The sequence below is a fragment of the Macrotis lagotis genome, chromosome 1 (genome assembly GCF_037893015.1).
Source record: "Macrotis lagotis isolate mMagLag1 chromosome 1, bilby.v1.9.chrom.fasta, whole genome shotgun sequence".
NCBI lineage: Eukaryota > Metazoa > Chordata > Mammalia > Peramelemorphia > Peramelidae > Macrotis > Macrotis lagotis.
Window position 1 is genome coordinate 858,457,417 of NC_133658.1, and position 18,434 is coordinate 858,475,850.

At 38.2% G+C, this 18,434-nt stretch overlaps 1 protein-coding gene across 1 annotated transcript; it reads right to left on the reverse strand.

Moving 5' to 3' along the window:
- Positions 1 to 1,498: 1,498 nt before the first annotated feature.
- LOC141508185 (mitochondrial assembly of ribosomal large subunit protein 1-like) lies at positions 1,499 to 4,412 on the reverse strand. The gene is given in 3 exon segments (XM_074216571.1): positions 1,499 to 1,813; positions 1,815 to 2,082; positions 4,384 to 4,412. Coding segments are annotated over 3 exon segments (597 nt in total). The 3' UTR covers positions 1,499 to 1,513.
- Between the last annotated feature and the right edge of the window lie 14,022 nt (positions 4,413 to 18,434).

Genomic DNA, 18,434 nt, shown 5'->3' on the forward strand with positions numbered 1-18,434 from the left:
CTGATTATTGCACTGATGGAGTAAGCAAGTCCATTAAGGTTGATCATCACCCCCATGTTACTGTTAGGGTGTACAATGTTCTTCTGGTTCTTTTCATTTCGTTCAGCTTCAATTCATGCAAGTTTTTCCAAGCTTCTTTGAAATCCCATCTCTCCCAATTTCTAATAGAACAATAGTGTTCTATCACATACATATATCATACTTTGTTTAGTCATTCTCCCAATTGATGGACATCCCCTCTACTTCCAATTCTTTGCCACTACAAACAGAGCTGCTATGAATGTTTTTGTACAAGTGATGCTTTTACTCTTTTTCATGGTCTCTTCAGGGTAGAGACCCAGTAGTGGTATTGCTGTATCAAAGGGTATGCACATTTTTTGGGCATAATTCCAAATTTCTCTCCAGAAAGACTGGATGAGTTCACAGCTCCACCAATAATGCATTAGTATCCCAGATTTCCACCATCTCTTTCAACATTGATCATTGTCCTTTCTGATCATATTGGCCAATCTGAGAGATGTAAAGTGTTACCTCAGAGATGTTTTAATTTGCATTTCTTTAATCAGTAATGATTTAGAGCAATTTTTCATATGACTATAGATTGCTTTGATTTCATCTGCAAATTTCCTTTGCATATCCTTTGACCAATTGGGGAATGACTTTTTTTAAATATAAATTTGACTCAGTTCTCTATATATTTTATTTTATTTTATTTTTTTAGATTTTTCAAGGCAGTGGGGTTAAGTGGCTTTCCCAAGGCCACACAGCTAGGTAATTATTAAGTGTCTGAGGTTGGATTTGAACCCAGGTACTCCTGACTCTATCCACTGCACCACCTAGTTGCCCCTCTATATATTTTAGAAATGAGTCCTTTGTCAGAAACACTAGTTGTAAAAATTGTTCCAAATTACTGGATTTTGTATTAGATAATTTTTTTATTTCAAGTGTTTTTAATATCATGTCTAGAAACAGTGCATGTTGAGGTGCCTACTTTTCACATGGAGGTGTTCTTTTCTTCCCACAAATAAAAATAGAGACCCAGTACAGGTGATTCCCCATGTAAGTTGTTCCATAAATAAAAGAGCGTTTCTGCACTTATTAAACTTATAAGCTAACTCCACCTCTAAACATTTCATTCCCTGAAAAGAGTTCTTTAAATGATATAAGAAGTGACTCCTCCAGAAGTGAGCAGAAGTCAAGTCAGGCAAACAGCTCCACAAAAATCTGATTAGAGAAATGCTGAAGCAATTTAGGGTAGCTGCTTAAATCAGCCACTTGCGTGGATGTTTGGTGGCAGGGCTTTGTGCTCAAGGGAGTCTGTCTGGAAAGCTGAGCTGGTGAGTCCCTGAAGTGGGTCCACGGCCCAGTTTCCCACATCAGGTGCCCATGAGAGGGGGGGCTTGACCCAGAGCACCAAGCATCACAGGACTCTGAACTTCATTCATCCTAACGCAGATCCAAACAGAGACCCTCAGAATGACAGTGCCCAATTCGAGTGGCTCCAAAGCTTACTTTATTTTTTCTTGGCCTCTACTATAGACCATGCCCCAGGCTCCTCTTCTGGGGGAAACCCGAGGATGAAGTCTTCCGGCAGCGACTCTGGAGTAATCTCAGCTAACTGATCATCATAAGTGCCCAGAATCCATAACTTTTCCAATTCATAAGTTTCTTGGGTCTCGAGAAGCATGAAATGAATCACCATGCTGCCAAAATCCACACACAGCCAATCATCTGCATCCTTCCCTTCAATTCGAACATAAGCATCGCTTTTGGATTTCAGGAATTTATGCATCTTCACCACATACTGGGCCAATAGCCTGCAAGTGTCTCATGGAGGTTCCACTCACAACCACAAAATAATCCGTGTATTTCAGTTCTGGAGAAATCTGGATCACACAAACGTCTTTTGGATTTTCTTGCCTCAGGAGAGACACAAGCAGATCGATGTCAAATTTGGGTCCAGTGTGACCTGCCACCTGGTCCCGCCGCGCACCGCCCTGGAGCACCCATGCACCCACGGCCGAGGCCCGGGCCAACCCGCCCCGGCGCGGGGCCTCAGCAACGGCAGGAGGCGCCCCCAGCCTGGATTTTTTTTTTTATCTTGGTTAGCGTGGGTTTGTTTGTGCAAAAAGCTTTTTAATTTAATGTAATCAGAATTATCCAGTTTTTTTTTTTATGATGTTCTCTATCTCTTCCTTGGTCACAAACTGCTCCTCTTTCCATAGATCTGACAGGTAAACTAGTCCTTGTTCTCCTTGCTTATAATATTGTCTTTTATGTCTAAATCCTACATCCATTTTGCTCTTATCTTGGTATAAAGTCTAATCCAAGTTTCTACCATACTATCTTCCAGTTTTCCTAGCAGTTTTTATTGAAGAGTGAGTTCTTATCTCAGAAGCTGGACTTTTTGGTTTATCAAACAGCAGATTACTATAATCATCTTTTGCACCTGCACTGGTCCACCACTCTATTTCCTTTTCTAAGTGATTGACTGTGAAATGAAGGAGAGACTGGAATTAGTTGGGTCTATTGGGGGTGTTTAAGGACAGGGGAGATCTAGCCATATTTATAGGGTAGCAGGGAAGGAGCAAGTAAATAGGAAGAGATTGACAAATAAAAAGAGAAAGGGAAAATTTTAGGGATCATCTTCTGAAAGACCCAGGAAGGGCAATGCTTATAGAAGACTGGAGTTCATGAGGATAAGGGCTAATTAGATCTTCAACAGATACTGTATCTGAAAAGAGAAGAAACAGAGATGATTTCAAATGATTTTGAGATATAAAGAAAATGCCAAGAAATGACTCAGAGCAAATGGCCTCTTTTCTCTAAAAGAGCTTTTAAAAAGGCAACACAGAGACATTAACAGAAAGCTGGTCCCAAGGCCAGGAAGACTGAGGTTTGAGGATAGTATCTGGCACATACTGGTTTTGTGACTCAAAGCAGTTCCAACCCCTCAGTGCTTCAGGCTAGCAGACTAAACCTTGCAGAAAAGGTCCCAACCTGATGCATTGGTACAGGGAGTTCCAGTGGGCCGTTTTTCTGTGCCAGTGAAATGACAAATCTAATCCCTAGTTTTAAAAACGACCCCTTTTTTGTTGACTGTAGCTTTGTCTTCATCTATCCATTCTGAGTTCTAACATTTCTAGAACTATATGTGCCATGCATTAGGCCTAGATTCAAATATAGCCTTAATTAATTACAAGTTGTGTGTCCTTGGGATCATCATTTAGCCTCCACCTACCTCATTTTCCTCATCTGTTGTGAGGAACAAATGAAATAATAATTATAAAGAGCCTAGCACATAGTAAGCTTTATATAAATATTAGTTATTTTTCAATCATATTCAACTCTTTCTGATCCCATTTAGGGTTTTCTTAGCAAAAATATCAGAGAGGTTTGCCATTTCCTCCTCCAGAACATTTTACAGAAGAAGAAACTGAAACAAACAGGATTAAGTAACATATCCAGGTTTACACAGCTAATTACCAGAACTGAACTCAATGATGAGTCTTCCTCATTCTAGGCTTGGTATGCTATCCACTGTGTCACCTACTTTCCCCCATATAAATGTTAATTAGCATTACAGGTATTCTCAGTTCCTTTCCTTCAATCTTTTATAGGTGCCTTTTAAAAATCAATTTTATTTAATTAATTCCCTCAGCATTCTAGATTGGTTTTGATTTATTTTAAAGACACACTCTTGCATACCCTGGATAATGTCATTATGCAATCATGGAAATCTAAAATTTCTCCTCCATATTTCATTTTCCTTCAAAGAACAAGAATATTTTTGTCTCTAAGGATTTGTGTAAAGGTTTTTTACAAGATGATCTTAAAGGTTTTTAAAGGCTTAACCTAGGCAATGAGGTGGCATAGACAATAGAGCACTAAATCTTGACTCAGAAAGATCTGAGTTCCAGTCTAGTCTCAGATTCTTACTAGCCATTTGATCCTGGGCAAATCGTTTAGTCACTGTTTGTTTCACTTTCCTCACCTGTAAAATGGGGTTCATGATAGCAACTACTTCACAGGATTGTTACAAGTATCAAATGATGTAATATTTGCACAATGTTTTGCAAATCTTTAGGTATTATACAAATTACTATTTTGAGTGCCACCTTCTCCAGAAAGTCTTCACTATTTCCCGAAGTTTACAATGCTTCCTCTTCAAATTATAGAAACCTTGTTTTATTTACTCATCTCTGGATTCTAAAGTCTTTGGGTACTGGGACTGTTTTCATTTGCTTTATATCCCCAGGGCAAGGGCAATAATTTATACCTAAAGATACCTAAATAAATGTTTGTGGAGACAAAAAACTCCCTGTAGCATAATTTTAATAACTCAGTTTATTCCCAAAGAAGAGATAGGAGAAAGCACCTCACCCCACTTCTTTGCAGAGGTAGGGGACCATGATTGCATGTGAAGGTTTTGATGAATTGATTTCCTTTTATTTTTTTAATAAGAGATAACTTTCTAGAAGAATTAGGAGGAAGAGATACATCAGGAAATATAGTAATGATATAGCAAAATATAGAAAACAAATGGGACACTAAGGCAGATGAAAGTTAAATGACTTGCCCAATGGCATAACAAAATAAAATTTTATTTTAAATAGTCTATTGAATTGGATTATCGAATTCAAGTGATATCTGTGAAAATATTTCATGAAAGTTATATATAAGTGCCAACTGTTAATATCACTCTAGTTGACCCTATCTCAACACTCATTGGTCTTTTGTTCTGGGAGAGAAGAATAGAGAAGAAGTCAGAGGCAGGAGTTTCCCATATAGAATGTAAACTTCTTGAGGGCAGGGAGTATTTCACTTTTGTCTGTATTTCTCTAGTTCCTAACATGGCACTTGATACCTACTATGGGTGTTTAATAAATGCTTGTTGATTCATTAGTGGACACCCATTTTACAACACTACTTGTCTCTAAGTGACAGGAAATTGACCCTCCCCAAGTTACCCTTTTCCTTTATATTTCCCCCAAATGGCTAAAATGTCTGGAGCTCAAATTTGTCTTTCTTCTCCATTCTATCTGCCCCATTATTGGTTCTAATCTTGACCCAGAAAACCCTAAAGAGCCAACCTTGATCCTATCCCTTAAGTTGAGCATTTTGAGACTTACTGAAATAAAAGCACATGTTGCCAGACCTGGGGCTAAGAGCCAGAAGCAGAAAGTTGGGGTGAGGACAGGCTGGCCAACCTACACTCCAGATGGGCCTGGAGAGGGGCAGGGGAAGCAGACAGCAGGATCAGTCCTAGATTAAAGATCAAACAGCCCCTCCTTCAGCTTCCTACAGACTGGTTGACTTGAAAGGAAGGACATCAAAAGATTAGTTAGTTTGGGATAAGCAAAATTAGGTGAAGGAAAGTGTCTTCCCTACTCTACCCTCATGTCAACTACAACAATCCCATTTTCCTCTTGTGCTGACTTTCCGACTTTCCTGACCTTTAAGAACTGTCTCCCTGGGACTGTAGCCATTGAGGGCAGCTTCAGGGTAGGGCTAGAGATGGTTTGGACATGGATGAAAGCTATCCTGTGGGTGAGAATAGTAAAAGGCCATTCAGTGCTTTTCTGTACCTCCCCACCTCCTCCAGGACATGACCCTCACCTAGTGACCCATTGACCACACATCTCTCCCAGCTGAACAGTCAATTAGAGTGAAAAGACACCTAGAAACCTAAACAGATCCTCCCTCTAGTCCTTAATAGAAGCTTCCTTTTCTAAGCCTAATCTCAATTTCTTCATCTGTAAAATGAAAGGGTTAGAGGTGATGATCTGGAAAATTTCTTGAGGCTCTGATGTTGCAATTTGGCTCCAACATTTTTTCATTGCATCAACAATTCCACCCCTCCTTTATGAGCCTTGGGTTCTCTCTCTATAGAATGTGGATGATGATGCTTGTAAAATATTCTCTGAAGATTTATTATGGGGGAAAGCATTATAATCATTAGCTATTATGGTTATCATTATCATATTTTTGTCCCTGGGTTAAAGTGAGAGGAACAGAATTGGTACTTCTCACAATTCTACCACCATCTTCCCACCCCCTTAAATGCAGAAAGGTATTGAGGAAAGAGCCCTGACCTAGGATTCAGAGACTTTTCCAATTCCAGCTTTGCCACAACCAGAATGCAGTGTGATCATGATCAATTCCCTTCCCCTTTCTGGAGGGGAATTTCTATAGTGAATTCCCTTTTCCTTCTCTAAATGAGAGGTCTGGACTCAAGATTAGCATTCTCAGATGAACCCAGGATGTCCCTCAAGACTCAAGAAGAGGAAAAAACTACAGGTTGGGGGTTGAGGAAGGGAGGGCAGGGCAGGGTTGGGTGGGTGTTAAGACAGGAAAGGCCTTCTAAAACCTAAAGTATACTTTGTATTGACATGATGGTTTTGAGGACTCACAATTAGAAAGAACTTGAGAAATCATCTCTGAGAGGAAAGGGAGGAAGGAAAAAAGCAAGTAAGATTTCTCAGAACTAAAAGTGATAAATCACCAAGGTCATCCATATCTCCCATCTCAGTACCTTTAAAGTAGCTATTCCTTAAGCCTGGGGCTATTCCCTCTTCTACCTCTTAAGATTCTTTCTCCTTCATAACTGCTCTAGTGACACCTTTGACATCAGTCATTCTTTGTCACATGGTCCCCAGATAAAACCTATAGATTCCTTCTTGGAATGTTGTTTTTAAATTCATAAAATAAAATGCGTGGAATGACATAAAAAACAATTGTACTGAAACTATTATATCCACGTCTATCATCTACCCATCCACCTATCTACCTGCCTATCTGTCTGTCTATCTTATCTATCTATCAACATCTGTATGTAAAATGTTCATGGACCAAAGATTTAGAAAACAAATTTACATCAGGATTTTTCTGATAATCCCTTCATCTCAAACTGTTGGTCCTCCCTGCCCAAATTGTTTTACACATATACAAAACAATCTTTTGTATATGTGAATGCTGTTTTCTTTAATAGAATATAAGTTCCTCGAGACCCTCCCATAAATTGATTATCTTCAATTTACCATTTATATATTTCATAAATACCAAGTTGTTTTCATTTTGTGGTTCTCCCATCAGAATGTGAGTTTTTTAGAGCTGGGATTATAGTGACTAATCCCCCCCTCTCCCTTCTTTGTATTTCTAGCTTTTTAGCAGAGTGTCTGGCTCATAGGAGACACTAAATAAATCCTTGTTTATTGATCACCTTTTGAGAATCCCTTACTCACTTTCTCTGCCCTTCCGCTATTGAGATTAAGGCATGGAAGGCTGCATGAAGCCACTTTTCACTGGGTGGGAGCTGACTGGGAAAAGAGGTTTCAAAGGCTTGGGACCCAGAGAATCACAATTCTCAGAACTGGAAGGAACTTGAGAAATTATCTCAGAAGAAAAGAAGACAGGTAAAAAGTAAGTAAGATTTCTCAGAACTCAAAGGGATAAATCACCAAGGTCATGCTTATTATAAGGATTTAATAGTTTTTAGCCTTCTTAATAGCTAATTTGGTCCTCTCAGGATTTGTAAATCATCTACTTGTGCTGGTTGGCACCTGGGTAATTGCTAAAGGTATTACAGTCAGACCTGTCAGAGGGTAAGTAGGACCTAGGGAGTGGCAGCCTATATTTGCATTGATGTGAGTCATTTTCCCAAAAGTCCTGCACAGGTAGGTATGAGAGAAAGAAGGAAGAAGGACCACTACTGAGGCATCCTTTGCTGCTATTTACTACTGTCAGTATCAGAACTAAATCAAACCAGTTAACATTCAGGGCAAGTAAAAGCAGACATAGAAGGCATGGGAAAAGAGAAAGAGGGAAGAAGAGAGGGTAATACTGGAAGAATAGGATGGATCATCAAGCTGACCTAGTGCAGGCTCTGAGTCAGAAATGGTAGAGAACTAGTCACAACTTAGCCTACATTTGGGGCACATGGGCGATAGGTAATGTAGTCTTGGTTAATTGATTGATGGGATTTCATTGACCAAAATAATCTAGTAATGGATTTCTCCCTTTTATTCACAGCCTCCAACTTTGATGTCATTTCTGGCTGTTATCCTCAAACATTGGTGGAATTGTTAGTAAAATATAATAATAGATGATATGTAGCCTTCCCTTGTAGCAAATGAAATGAAACATTGATTAAGCCCTTGATATGTGCCAAGCACTGTGGTAGACTCTGGACAAGGGGGTGAAATGGAAAATGAAAGACAGACCCTGCCTTCTGGTATCTTAAATTCCCAAATTCCCAAACTGTCATTTATATAGCACTTTAAAGTTTTCAAAGTGTATTACATAGAGTATATCATTTTACTCTCACCACCCTTATTTAAAAATTTGTGGGTTATTTTTTTTTTTAAGTTAGATATGGTCAGCTAATACATTGGCCAAGCTTGGCCACACTCCATACCACATATTCTCTGCTTCTCTAACAAAAGGGAAGGAAGTATATTTTCTCCTTATTTGGTTTCCTTCTCTAACCTGATGGCCCTTCTGTGACTGCCATAAATATGAGGACCAAGCTTGGTCATGTGATTACACAACTTTTTAATTGTTGCTGTTCATTTTGTTGATATAGTTGTATCCCTCTCATATGTAAATAATTTTCCTTGTTCTGCTTACTTCACTCTGTCTCATTCTTACCATTTCTTTGACTTCTGTGTACTCATTGTTTCCTAAGGAATGATGTCATGTTCCATCATTCACTCATTACAATTTGTTTAGTCCACTTCCAAATCACTGGGGATTTAATGAGTTTCTGATTCTTCATTATCATGGGGAAAAGTACTCCTTTAATGATATGGGATTGTGTATTAAGGTTTCTAAAGTTCTATTTACTTATTATTTAGTTGGAATCTCACAACAAGGTATGAGGTTGGTACTATAGCTTTTCCCCCCCCTAAAACTCCATTTTAAAGCTGAATAAAAGACAGAGAGACAGAGACAGAAGATTTCTTCAATACTTACTCTGTGCTAGGCTGTAGGCAATGGTACAAATGCAAGCAAACAAATAATTTTCTACCATGACAGAACTTATATTCTAACAGTAGAAAACAACACATATGCAGAAGACAGAAAGGGAAAACAGAGAGGGAGGGAGACAGTGACTTAGCCATGATTGCCCTATTAGTAAATGTTGCAAACCTGGATCAAGCTAAGGTCTACCTAATACCCCATCATGCACTATTTTCACAATACCCTGTCCCTCTCCAAATCTAAATGATCTGTCTCAAGCTGCTAAAGTTATCTAGGTATATGATTTAGATATGTTGCACCCACAGTGGGACAATCATCCTAGTGAGATGCCTGGATGTCATATTTTAGGAATCCTGTTTGAAGAGATTGAGCATGGGTAACTTGGGGTCATATGGTTGCTATCTTCAAGTATTTGAAGACCTGCTACAGAAAAAAAGAGTACCAACTCTTATTCCACTTTTGTTTTGTGGGTAGCTTTTCAAGTTAAATAATTAGCCAATTATCAGACTATTTTACGGAGAACTCAATCAGGGCAAGAGCTCACATGGAAGTCAAAAGAAGTGATATGAGGACACTCTTGAGGTCTCTCTGAAGAACTTGGAATCAATTGCAAGACAAAGGAGACACTGGAAAAGACTGCCCTATATGATGTACCCATATCAAAATTCTCTGTGAATGAAGCAAAATTGCAGTAGCTCAAAAAGAAACGTGAGATGTACAAATTTAGAGACATCCTTACTTCAGATGTTCATATGAACTATTTGTTCCCAACTTGTGGTAGAGGTTTTTGAGATCATATTGGTCCAATTAGTAAGGGTTGGACACCATTTCTTTGATTCCAACATAGTGACATCATTTTGGACCTCTTTGAGAACATAGAACAGCAAACAACCAACCAATTCAGGACCTCCTCTGTCCTCTTCTTTTTCAAATGATTTTGTACCTTTTGACCTAATGTAAGTTTCTTTAGAATAGGTCTGGTCTTCATTGTTTTATTTGTGTCTTTACTGCCTACCTCTCGAACTTGTATATTTAATAAATGTTCAAATGATATAACTTTAAACAATTTAATTCATTTTTCCCAACTTTAGTTAGACTAGATTATCTTGAAAGGTATCCTATCTCTAACACTAAGATTCTATGATTTAACATTTCCTTAGGGCAGGGGCTCTCTCCACTGATGTAGATGGTATTAAAATATATGACAAGACAACATGTGATCACCAAAGAAAAAAATTTGTTGGTTTTATGGAAGATTATATTTGTGTGTATTGCCATTGCCCAGGAAATGCCCCAATATATTCTTTTAGATTGTGGATGGATGAAATTATAATTTTCTCTGTACCTTAGTAAAATGAGGGAATTGGATTCTGAAAGTCTAAGTTCTGAGGGCACCTTGACATTCTATATGCTACATTCTGTTCAAAGGAAAATTTTAGGCTCTGAAATTCAATGTTCTGTGGTACCTTTCAAGTTTTAATATGCCCACAATATTAGGTAAGCAATATAAAAGTTCATAAATCATTATGTTAAAAACAATCTTAGGTATTCCTGGATTGTTGTTGTAGCTGGTTGTCCTTCATTTTCGAAGAAGACCATGATATCAGGGAGGTGATGTCATGACAAGCATGTGAATTGGATTTGAGTAAGGGGGTGCTCTTTAGAGTTACCGACCTCACTTTTTCTCCAGAGTCAATGTGGGTTCAGTGACCAGATATGAATCTGACTGGAGATGGTCCAAGATATGAGGCAATTAGGGTTAACTGATTTGCCCAAAGTAAGTGTCAAGTGTCTGAGGTCAGATTTGAACTCAGGTGGGCCTGATTCCAGGGTTGGTGCTCTTTCCAGTACCCCAACTAGCTGGATAAGGGGAGATACTCAGATCTTAGAATCTGGGTAAAGGGAGATACTCAGACTTTAGAACATCATTGGTGGAGGGTAGGGGTATAACACAAGCACCAAACAAAACAGTACTTAATCAATTCTGAGGTTCTCTCAGATGTTCTTACTTAAAGATAATGCTGTATTAATTTCATGGAATTCTAGAAAACTACAATGTCTTTTTTACCCAAGTCCATAGTTGTATGAAAGAGATGGGGTATAACAATCCACATAGGAAAACAAAGTGGATGAAAATATCTATTGTTTTCACTATGGCTAATGGCTGAATATATGTGGATACCTTGGATTTGGTGCTCTATCCACTGCACCACCTAGCTGTCCCAAGTGATCAAAATCTTAGCACTTCAAACCAGAAAAACCCAAGTGCTGAACTTGTTTCCTCTTCTGCAAAAGGAAGAGACTGAACTTGTAGGACGGTAAATTGTACAAAGCTTTGGCTCTGGAGTCAAGGGATTGTGGTTTAAATCTTGCTTCTGATACCCACTACCTATGTAACTTTGGATAAGTTATCCTCCCTCAGTCTCAGTCTTTTTAAATATAAAATGGGAGTGAGGTGGGAGAGAGAGGACTAGAAGTACAATGTGATTCACATTTTGACCAATGAAAAAAATTGTTCACTTTTCACATATTTATTACAGGAATTTTTTTCTTTTTCTTTTTTTAAGTTGAGGAATGAATGAGAAGAATTGAGAGGAAAAATGCTTGCTAATTGAAAAAATTTAAATTTTATTAAAAAAATAAAATGGAGAGTCTGGCTCAGTGACCTCCAAGGTCCCTCCCAGCTCTAGAGCTAGGAGCCTGTCTCTAACTGCTCCAAGTCTCTAATCTTTTGACCCTATGAGCTTCCCTCCAGGTAGGTGAAAAAATTTTGAGAATTTCTGACTCTGATCTCAATCAGTTGTTTATCTATTTTATTACAATTTGGATTATCAGTGCCTCCACCTCCGGTACCTCAGGATATATTCTCTCATCTCTCCACAGGTTATTTACCTTTAAGTGCTGGCACTAGCAACCTCCTCATTTCTTCACTTCCAATCTAAGGATTGGCTAGTTCTGTCAAGAAGTCACAAAGATCCAACTATTCCATCAGCAGCCCAGGAGAGGAAAGCCCCCCAAAGAGAAGATCCTAGAGCCCTGTACTGAGAACACTTTGGTCTTGTCTTAGATAGGTGAGACTTGGAGAAGAGCTAGCCAAGCTGCAGGAGACTTTCAGGTCCTATAGGAAGAAGGGATGTGGAGTCAGCTTCCTGAATTATCGGCTATATAGAAAGACTCCTAATTATGGTTGGGCAGGCGAAAATCTGCCACAAATCCATGAACAAATTCATGGAAGTTTCCTCATGAAGACTTTCCCAGAGACAGGGTTGGACTGGCCAAGTGTCTTTTAAGGATAGACTACTTGCTGTGGGACTCTCTTGTTATTGTTCAGTTGAGTCTGATCCTTTTGATATTCCGAACTACACTGCCCAGGGTTATTTGCTTTTGTTTGTTTGTTTTTGCAATGGTTTACCATTTCCTCCAGTGAATTAAAGCAAATTCATTAAATGACTTTCCCAGGGTCACACAGCTACTAGGTTTCTGAGGACAGATTTGAACCCAGATCTTCTTGACTCCAGGTCCAGGATTCAATCCACTGAGTCACTTAGCTGCCAGGGGGCTCTCAAGACTGTAGAAAATAGTGCCCTGACCCAAGATTTCTCTATTCCTTCTCCTCTCTGTGCTCTTTCATAGATGACCAGTCCCCAGGTCTGCAGTGCCCTCAAACCCTTTAGCCTTTAAGAGCCTTATCACCTCATCTTTTGCATTAGGCATTTCCTGAATCATCATAGTTGCCATTGTTTTTTCCCCTTTAGAAATGACTGTCCATGAATTTGGAAATAGATTTTGTTCCTCTTGTTCTATTACCCTCAATTGCTTTGCATATGCGTTGTATGCAGCAATAAACTTTATTTGCCTAAATGCATATTTTGTCACAGAGGTAGAAAAGAGTTTCCCTGTGGTCAGGGAAAGGATGATTTCATATTTATCTTTGAAAACAAAAAAGTGCCTAACATGCCAAGTGATTAACATTGAATTGAATTGAATTGGCTATAGAAGCCCTGCAGATTTTCCATGACTTCTTCCCACAATCTACTGGTTCAGGCAGAAATGAGGGACTTCCCAGAAATATGTTGTCTACTTCAGAACCCTAAGCAGAGACATCTTGGAAATATACCTACACAGATCAATAACTTTTAGAAGGCTTAAAAGGTTGCATGAATAGTCCTATGTCTGTTAGACATTTAAATGTTTGTTGAATTAAATTTATTGGAAAATGTGAGCTATTATGTTTATGAATAGTCTGCTATGTATCAGACACTATGATCAGTTCTGAAGACACAGGCAAAATTAAAATAGTACTGTGGCTGATTTGTGTCTTGAGTTCGATACTGCCTGTGAAAAATCACAATTCAGACCCGGGAATGCAGGTGTGGAAAGAAGAAAAAGATTTATTAAAAGAAGTTACAACACATAAGAAAGTAATAGAAAAGTTAAGAAGGTTTAAAGAGTAGACCAGGTGGATTGCTGATTGAACTGGCCAGGCCAGCTTACTAGGGTTCAATAAGAGTCTGGCAAGCCCCTTCCTCGATCTTCTCAAATTTTCTCCCAGAGTCCATGGGAGGGGGTGGTGACTTGGGAGTGACCCAAGTCTCTCATTGGAGATTTTGCCTTTTGGGGAAGGGTCTCTTATGTGTAGTCAGCACACTGGCTGCCTCACCAAAAGAGATTGCAATCCAAATCAGATTGAAGGTCAGGCCCTCAGGCTGTTGCCCAAGGGATAAAGAGAGAAGCAAGATTCCCTTAACAATGTAAACAAAAGATTTACAAAATTTGTCTCCAACTGAACACAACACTCCCTATGCCCACCTTTCTCTGCATCAGTACCTGCCCTCTAGAAGATGTCTACTGGGGCAGGGGAAAAGAGGGATGCATATGTAGAAAGAGAAAAAAATACAAAGTTAAAAAGTAAACACAAAACACTATTAACAACTTGGAGAAGTCTGAAAAGGTCTTTTGTAGGATTACATTCTTGAGTTGTGTCTTAGAGCAAAATATAGGTTCTAAGACATGGAGATAAGAGCAGGGAATACCAGGAGAGGGAGATAGTCTGGGTAAAAGCTTGAAGGCAGAAGAACAAATAATGACTTTGAAGAAAAGGAAGACTGATTTAAGTAGAAGATACAATAGTGTGTTTGAAAGATTTTTTTAATTGTAAATTTATCACATTGAAAAGATAGACTGATCTCCATTCAAAAGGAACAGAAGAAGATTCTGGGAAGATGGCAGAGTAGATCCAAAAACATTAGGCTGTATACATTTCCTCCTTAAAAAAAAGACAAAATGTTGCCCCAGAGGGAATGTTTGCATGTTAAGTATGTTAAATAAATAAACATGTATATATGTATGTATGTATGTATGAATTCACTGTTCACAAATGCTACCTTAGGTAACTATTATGGAGATAGAGAAGATCTGAGTTCATATTCAGAGGGAGATAACAAAGATTAAAGGTTACCCTTTTTCCAATGAGAAACATCAAATGGTCCCAAATTTTAAAAAAAAGTACTTTGGGAAGAACTTAAAAAGAACTTTAAAAATCAAATAAGAGAAATCAAAGAAAAAATTAGAAAAAAATTTAGAGGAATTCAAGAAAATCAGGAAAAGAATGAAAACCAACTGAAAATAGAGAATCAGTAACTTGAAAAAGTGTGGGGTACAGCTGGGGAAGGAGTTAACCCAGAATTAAGTTTAGCTTCTCAGATTCCTCACAGTTCTTTCTACTCAGGTTCAGTTAATTATTATCATTTGTTAGTGATAATGTTTGTTTTTTATTTCCAAAGAAGACTGTGACTTCAGGGAGGTGATACCAAGATATGCTTGTGAATAGAATTTGAATGAGGGGAATGATGTTTTAAGTCACCAGCCTCACTTTCTCCTCAGGAGACATCTGGGTCCAGTATTCAGATAGGAATCAGGACAACTGGAAATTGACCTGGATGTGAGGTGATTAGGATTAAGTGAATTGTCCAAGGTTGCACAGCTAGTAAGTGACTGAGGTCAAATTTGAACTCAGGTCCTCCTGACTTCAGGGCTGGCACTCTACTCTCACTGTACCATCTAGTTGTCTCATTTAGCATTTGTGAAACTCTTGATAAGTCACCAGAGAGGAGAATTATTCAGTCCCTGAAGTTCTCCTTTTGTCTTCTTAAATTAATTGGGGGGGGGGGTATCTAAATTAAGACATCCAGTGCTTAATATCAAGACTCTATCTCTTCCTACTTTGCAATTTTCTTTAAAAAATAAATATCTACTGACTATTACCTCAAAACTAATTTAGATATATTCTAGCATTCATAAAAACATTCAAACTACCATTTGGAATTCACAATAGAGAAACCATATTTATTTTGACCAATTCATGCCAGAAATTCCCCCCAAAATCAATCCCTGCTAATTTACTTGGCCAAAGTCAGAAGACTAAAAGACAAAGACAGAACCCATCACATGTGTTCATCTTGGTTAACACACACACACACACACACACACAGAAATACAGACACACAAGGCACTCCAAAAACAAAGTACACATATGAAAAAATCCTTTTCAAACCAATGATGTTGCTGTTCAGTTGTTTCACTCATGTCAAACACTTTGTAAGCCCATTTGGGATTTTCTTGGCAAAGATTTTGGCGTGGCTTGCCATTTCCTTCTCTCTCTCTCTCTCTCTCTCTCTCTCTCTCTCTCTCTCTGTCTCACTCTCACTTTCTTTTTTTTCTCTCTGTTACAGATGAGGAAATGGATACTATAAAATGTCTCTAAAAACAATTATAAATCTGAAGGTAGAATGTCAATTCTGTATGTGAAAATATCAACTTTGTCCTTGGAAAACAAGAAGCTTGCCTAGTTACCTTTCTAATAGCAAATATAACTCATCTGCTGCCACAGGATGGCGCTGAAATCCTGAAGGGGGAGATTCCTGTACTCTAAAATTATAATTCTGGGTTTAGAACAGATCAAAATGTTAGGAACCTATTCAGCTGGGGTTCATCACTAGGAACAAAGGATGACTTCAATTCTTCAGACTCTGAAGATCATTGATATGTTGTGCACTCTCTGATTACCCCCTAACTTTTATTGTCTTTATATTGTCAGTTATTCCCAAATTATCATACCAAACACAAAACAGCACTCCAAGAGAGACAGACAGTGTAACTTTTCCCAAGAGGGTGTTTACCTTAACCTCAGAAGAAATTGGTGCTGGGAGGGTCAGATCACTGGTTGTAATTCTTCATGGAAAATTCTAGCAGTGAAGGCTATTTCAGAGACTTTTCTCCCCCTCCCATCCCTTTAAGGGTCAACCAATATTCTGCTTGAAAATTAAGATAAACCGAGAGACGATGGTCTTAATGCGATCAATTTATTAGGCTAACAGTAATCATAAATTAGGTCAATGATCTCTATGACCAAAATTCCCAGGTAGGACCCACTAGCTTTAATGTAGTTTTGAGGAATACAGAGTATTCCTATACCCTCTGTAGAGGGTAGATGGAAAAGACAATATAATAAGGTACAGCATAGACAGTATGGGGGGGGGGACATAGTTGGCCATTTTATAGAAAGTGGGCTAGCACACTTATATGGGGCAAGTGACAACTTCTCTCTAATTATTGGGTAATGTTAATTGTTTTGTGAAACCCATCAGCATCTTGTAGTAGACTTAAATTAGCAGACTCCGTGTCAGGTAGATGGGTTTGAAAAGGATTATAAAATGATAAAATCCTCCTTAATTGTGCAAGGACAGGCAGAGATGGACAACATATCTTTGAGGATAACAATCTCTTTAAACTAATTCAGAGGAAAAGCTGACAATTGATGGGAGCAGACCCAAGATGTAGGAGTAAAGGCAGGGACTGGCCTAAGCTCTTGCCCCAAACCACTCCATACACCTTTAAATAATAACTCTAAAATTCTAGAGTGGCAGAACCCACAAAAAGACTGAGTGAAGCAATTTTCCAGCCCAAGACAACTTGGAAGATGGTTGGGAAGGGTCTGTTGCACCAGAGAGAGGAGCTCAGTACAGTCTAAGCCATGACAGAACCAGCTCCAGCAATCCAAGAAAAGATGACAAATTAAATTAAGATCAATATGCCATAAAATCAGTTAACCTCATATAAGTAGAAATTAGAGATAATATAAACTTTGTTATTTTCAATGTAATGACTGTCCAGCTTCCTAGACATGCAGTACAAAGTTCAAATAATAAAATTAACTTTTCTCACAATTACCATAACTGGATAAATTTTTCGCACAAGACAGAAATTTGACTAGCTCCATAATTGAATAGAAAGTGAACCGAGAAAGATCAATAACTGGGTTACAAGATGGGTTACAATGCGGTTTACTCAATTACCAAAGTAGAGCCAATATAATAAAATTGACTTTTTTGATCAGATTAATTTCCTTATTCAACACCATACTAATCAAATTAATAAAAAATTATTTTTAGAGCTAGAAAAATACTTATAACATTCCTCTGGAACAATAAAAGGTCAAGAATATCAAAGGAATTAATGGGGGGAAATGTGAAGGAAGCTAGTCAAGCAGTACCAGATCTCAAACTGTTTTATAAAGTAGTAATCATCAAACTAATCTGGAATCCAGTAGGAAATAGATTGGAGACTCAATGGAGTAGATTAGTTGACTTTGTTCTCCTTCATTCTCAAAGAGGACCAAAATGACAACACTATGAACATAACTTAGACTTTGTGAAGCAGACAACAAATAGTTAAATTCTGTGCTTTTCTGAAGCAAATTGTTCTATGCTGACCCTGTGAAAAGTAGACTATAGAAAAATTATGTTATTCCCATAGGAAGAGCTTCCTATCATTCATAACTAGTGGCCTACCTGAAATTTATAACTATCATCTGGGTATTCTGTGTACTGCCAACTGAATAAGGAAATGGAAGCTAAAGCCCAACAAAGTACATCCCAATAAAGGAGAATCATTTTTTCCTAAGAGGAGCCACATCCTTGTGTGGTGAACATTTCCTTGAAACTTCCCCCACCTCCCCCATCCTAAAAACCTAACAAAGGGAAATTCCTTATCATATGACCATCTAACTTTTAACATGAATTTTTATTAATTTTAACATAGAATTTTAACATAAAAGCTTCCCCTCCCTTCCAATAATCAGTCAATAAGTAAGATCCTGCTTTTTGATTCGTCTTGGCTTTTTGACTTCAATAAAAAGGTTTGGTTAAAGAGATTCCCATTTGCATGAGTTCTCTCACAAACTGCTTCAGGACCAATGTCTCAAAGGTCTCTCTGTGTCTCCCTTAGCAACTTTGTTAGAGTCAGTTTACAGTGTGTCTGACTATGGCTGATCGGACCAATACAAGTTCAGATACTCCACCCCTGGTCAGGCATAAATAGGCTATGTGAACATCTAAATCTGTGCAATTCATATTTCATTTGAGGTACTTCAAAATCTATTTTTATCATAGAAC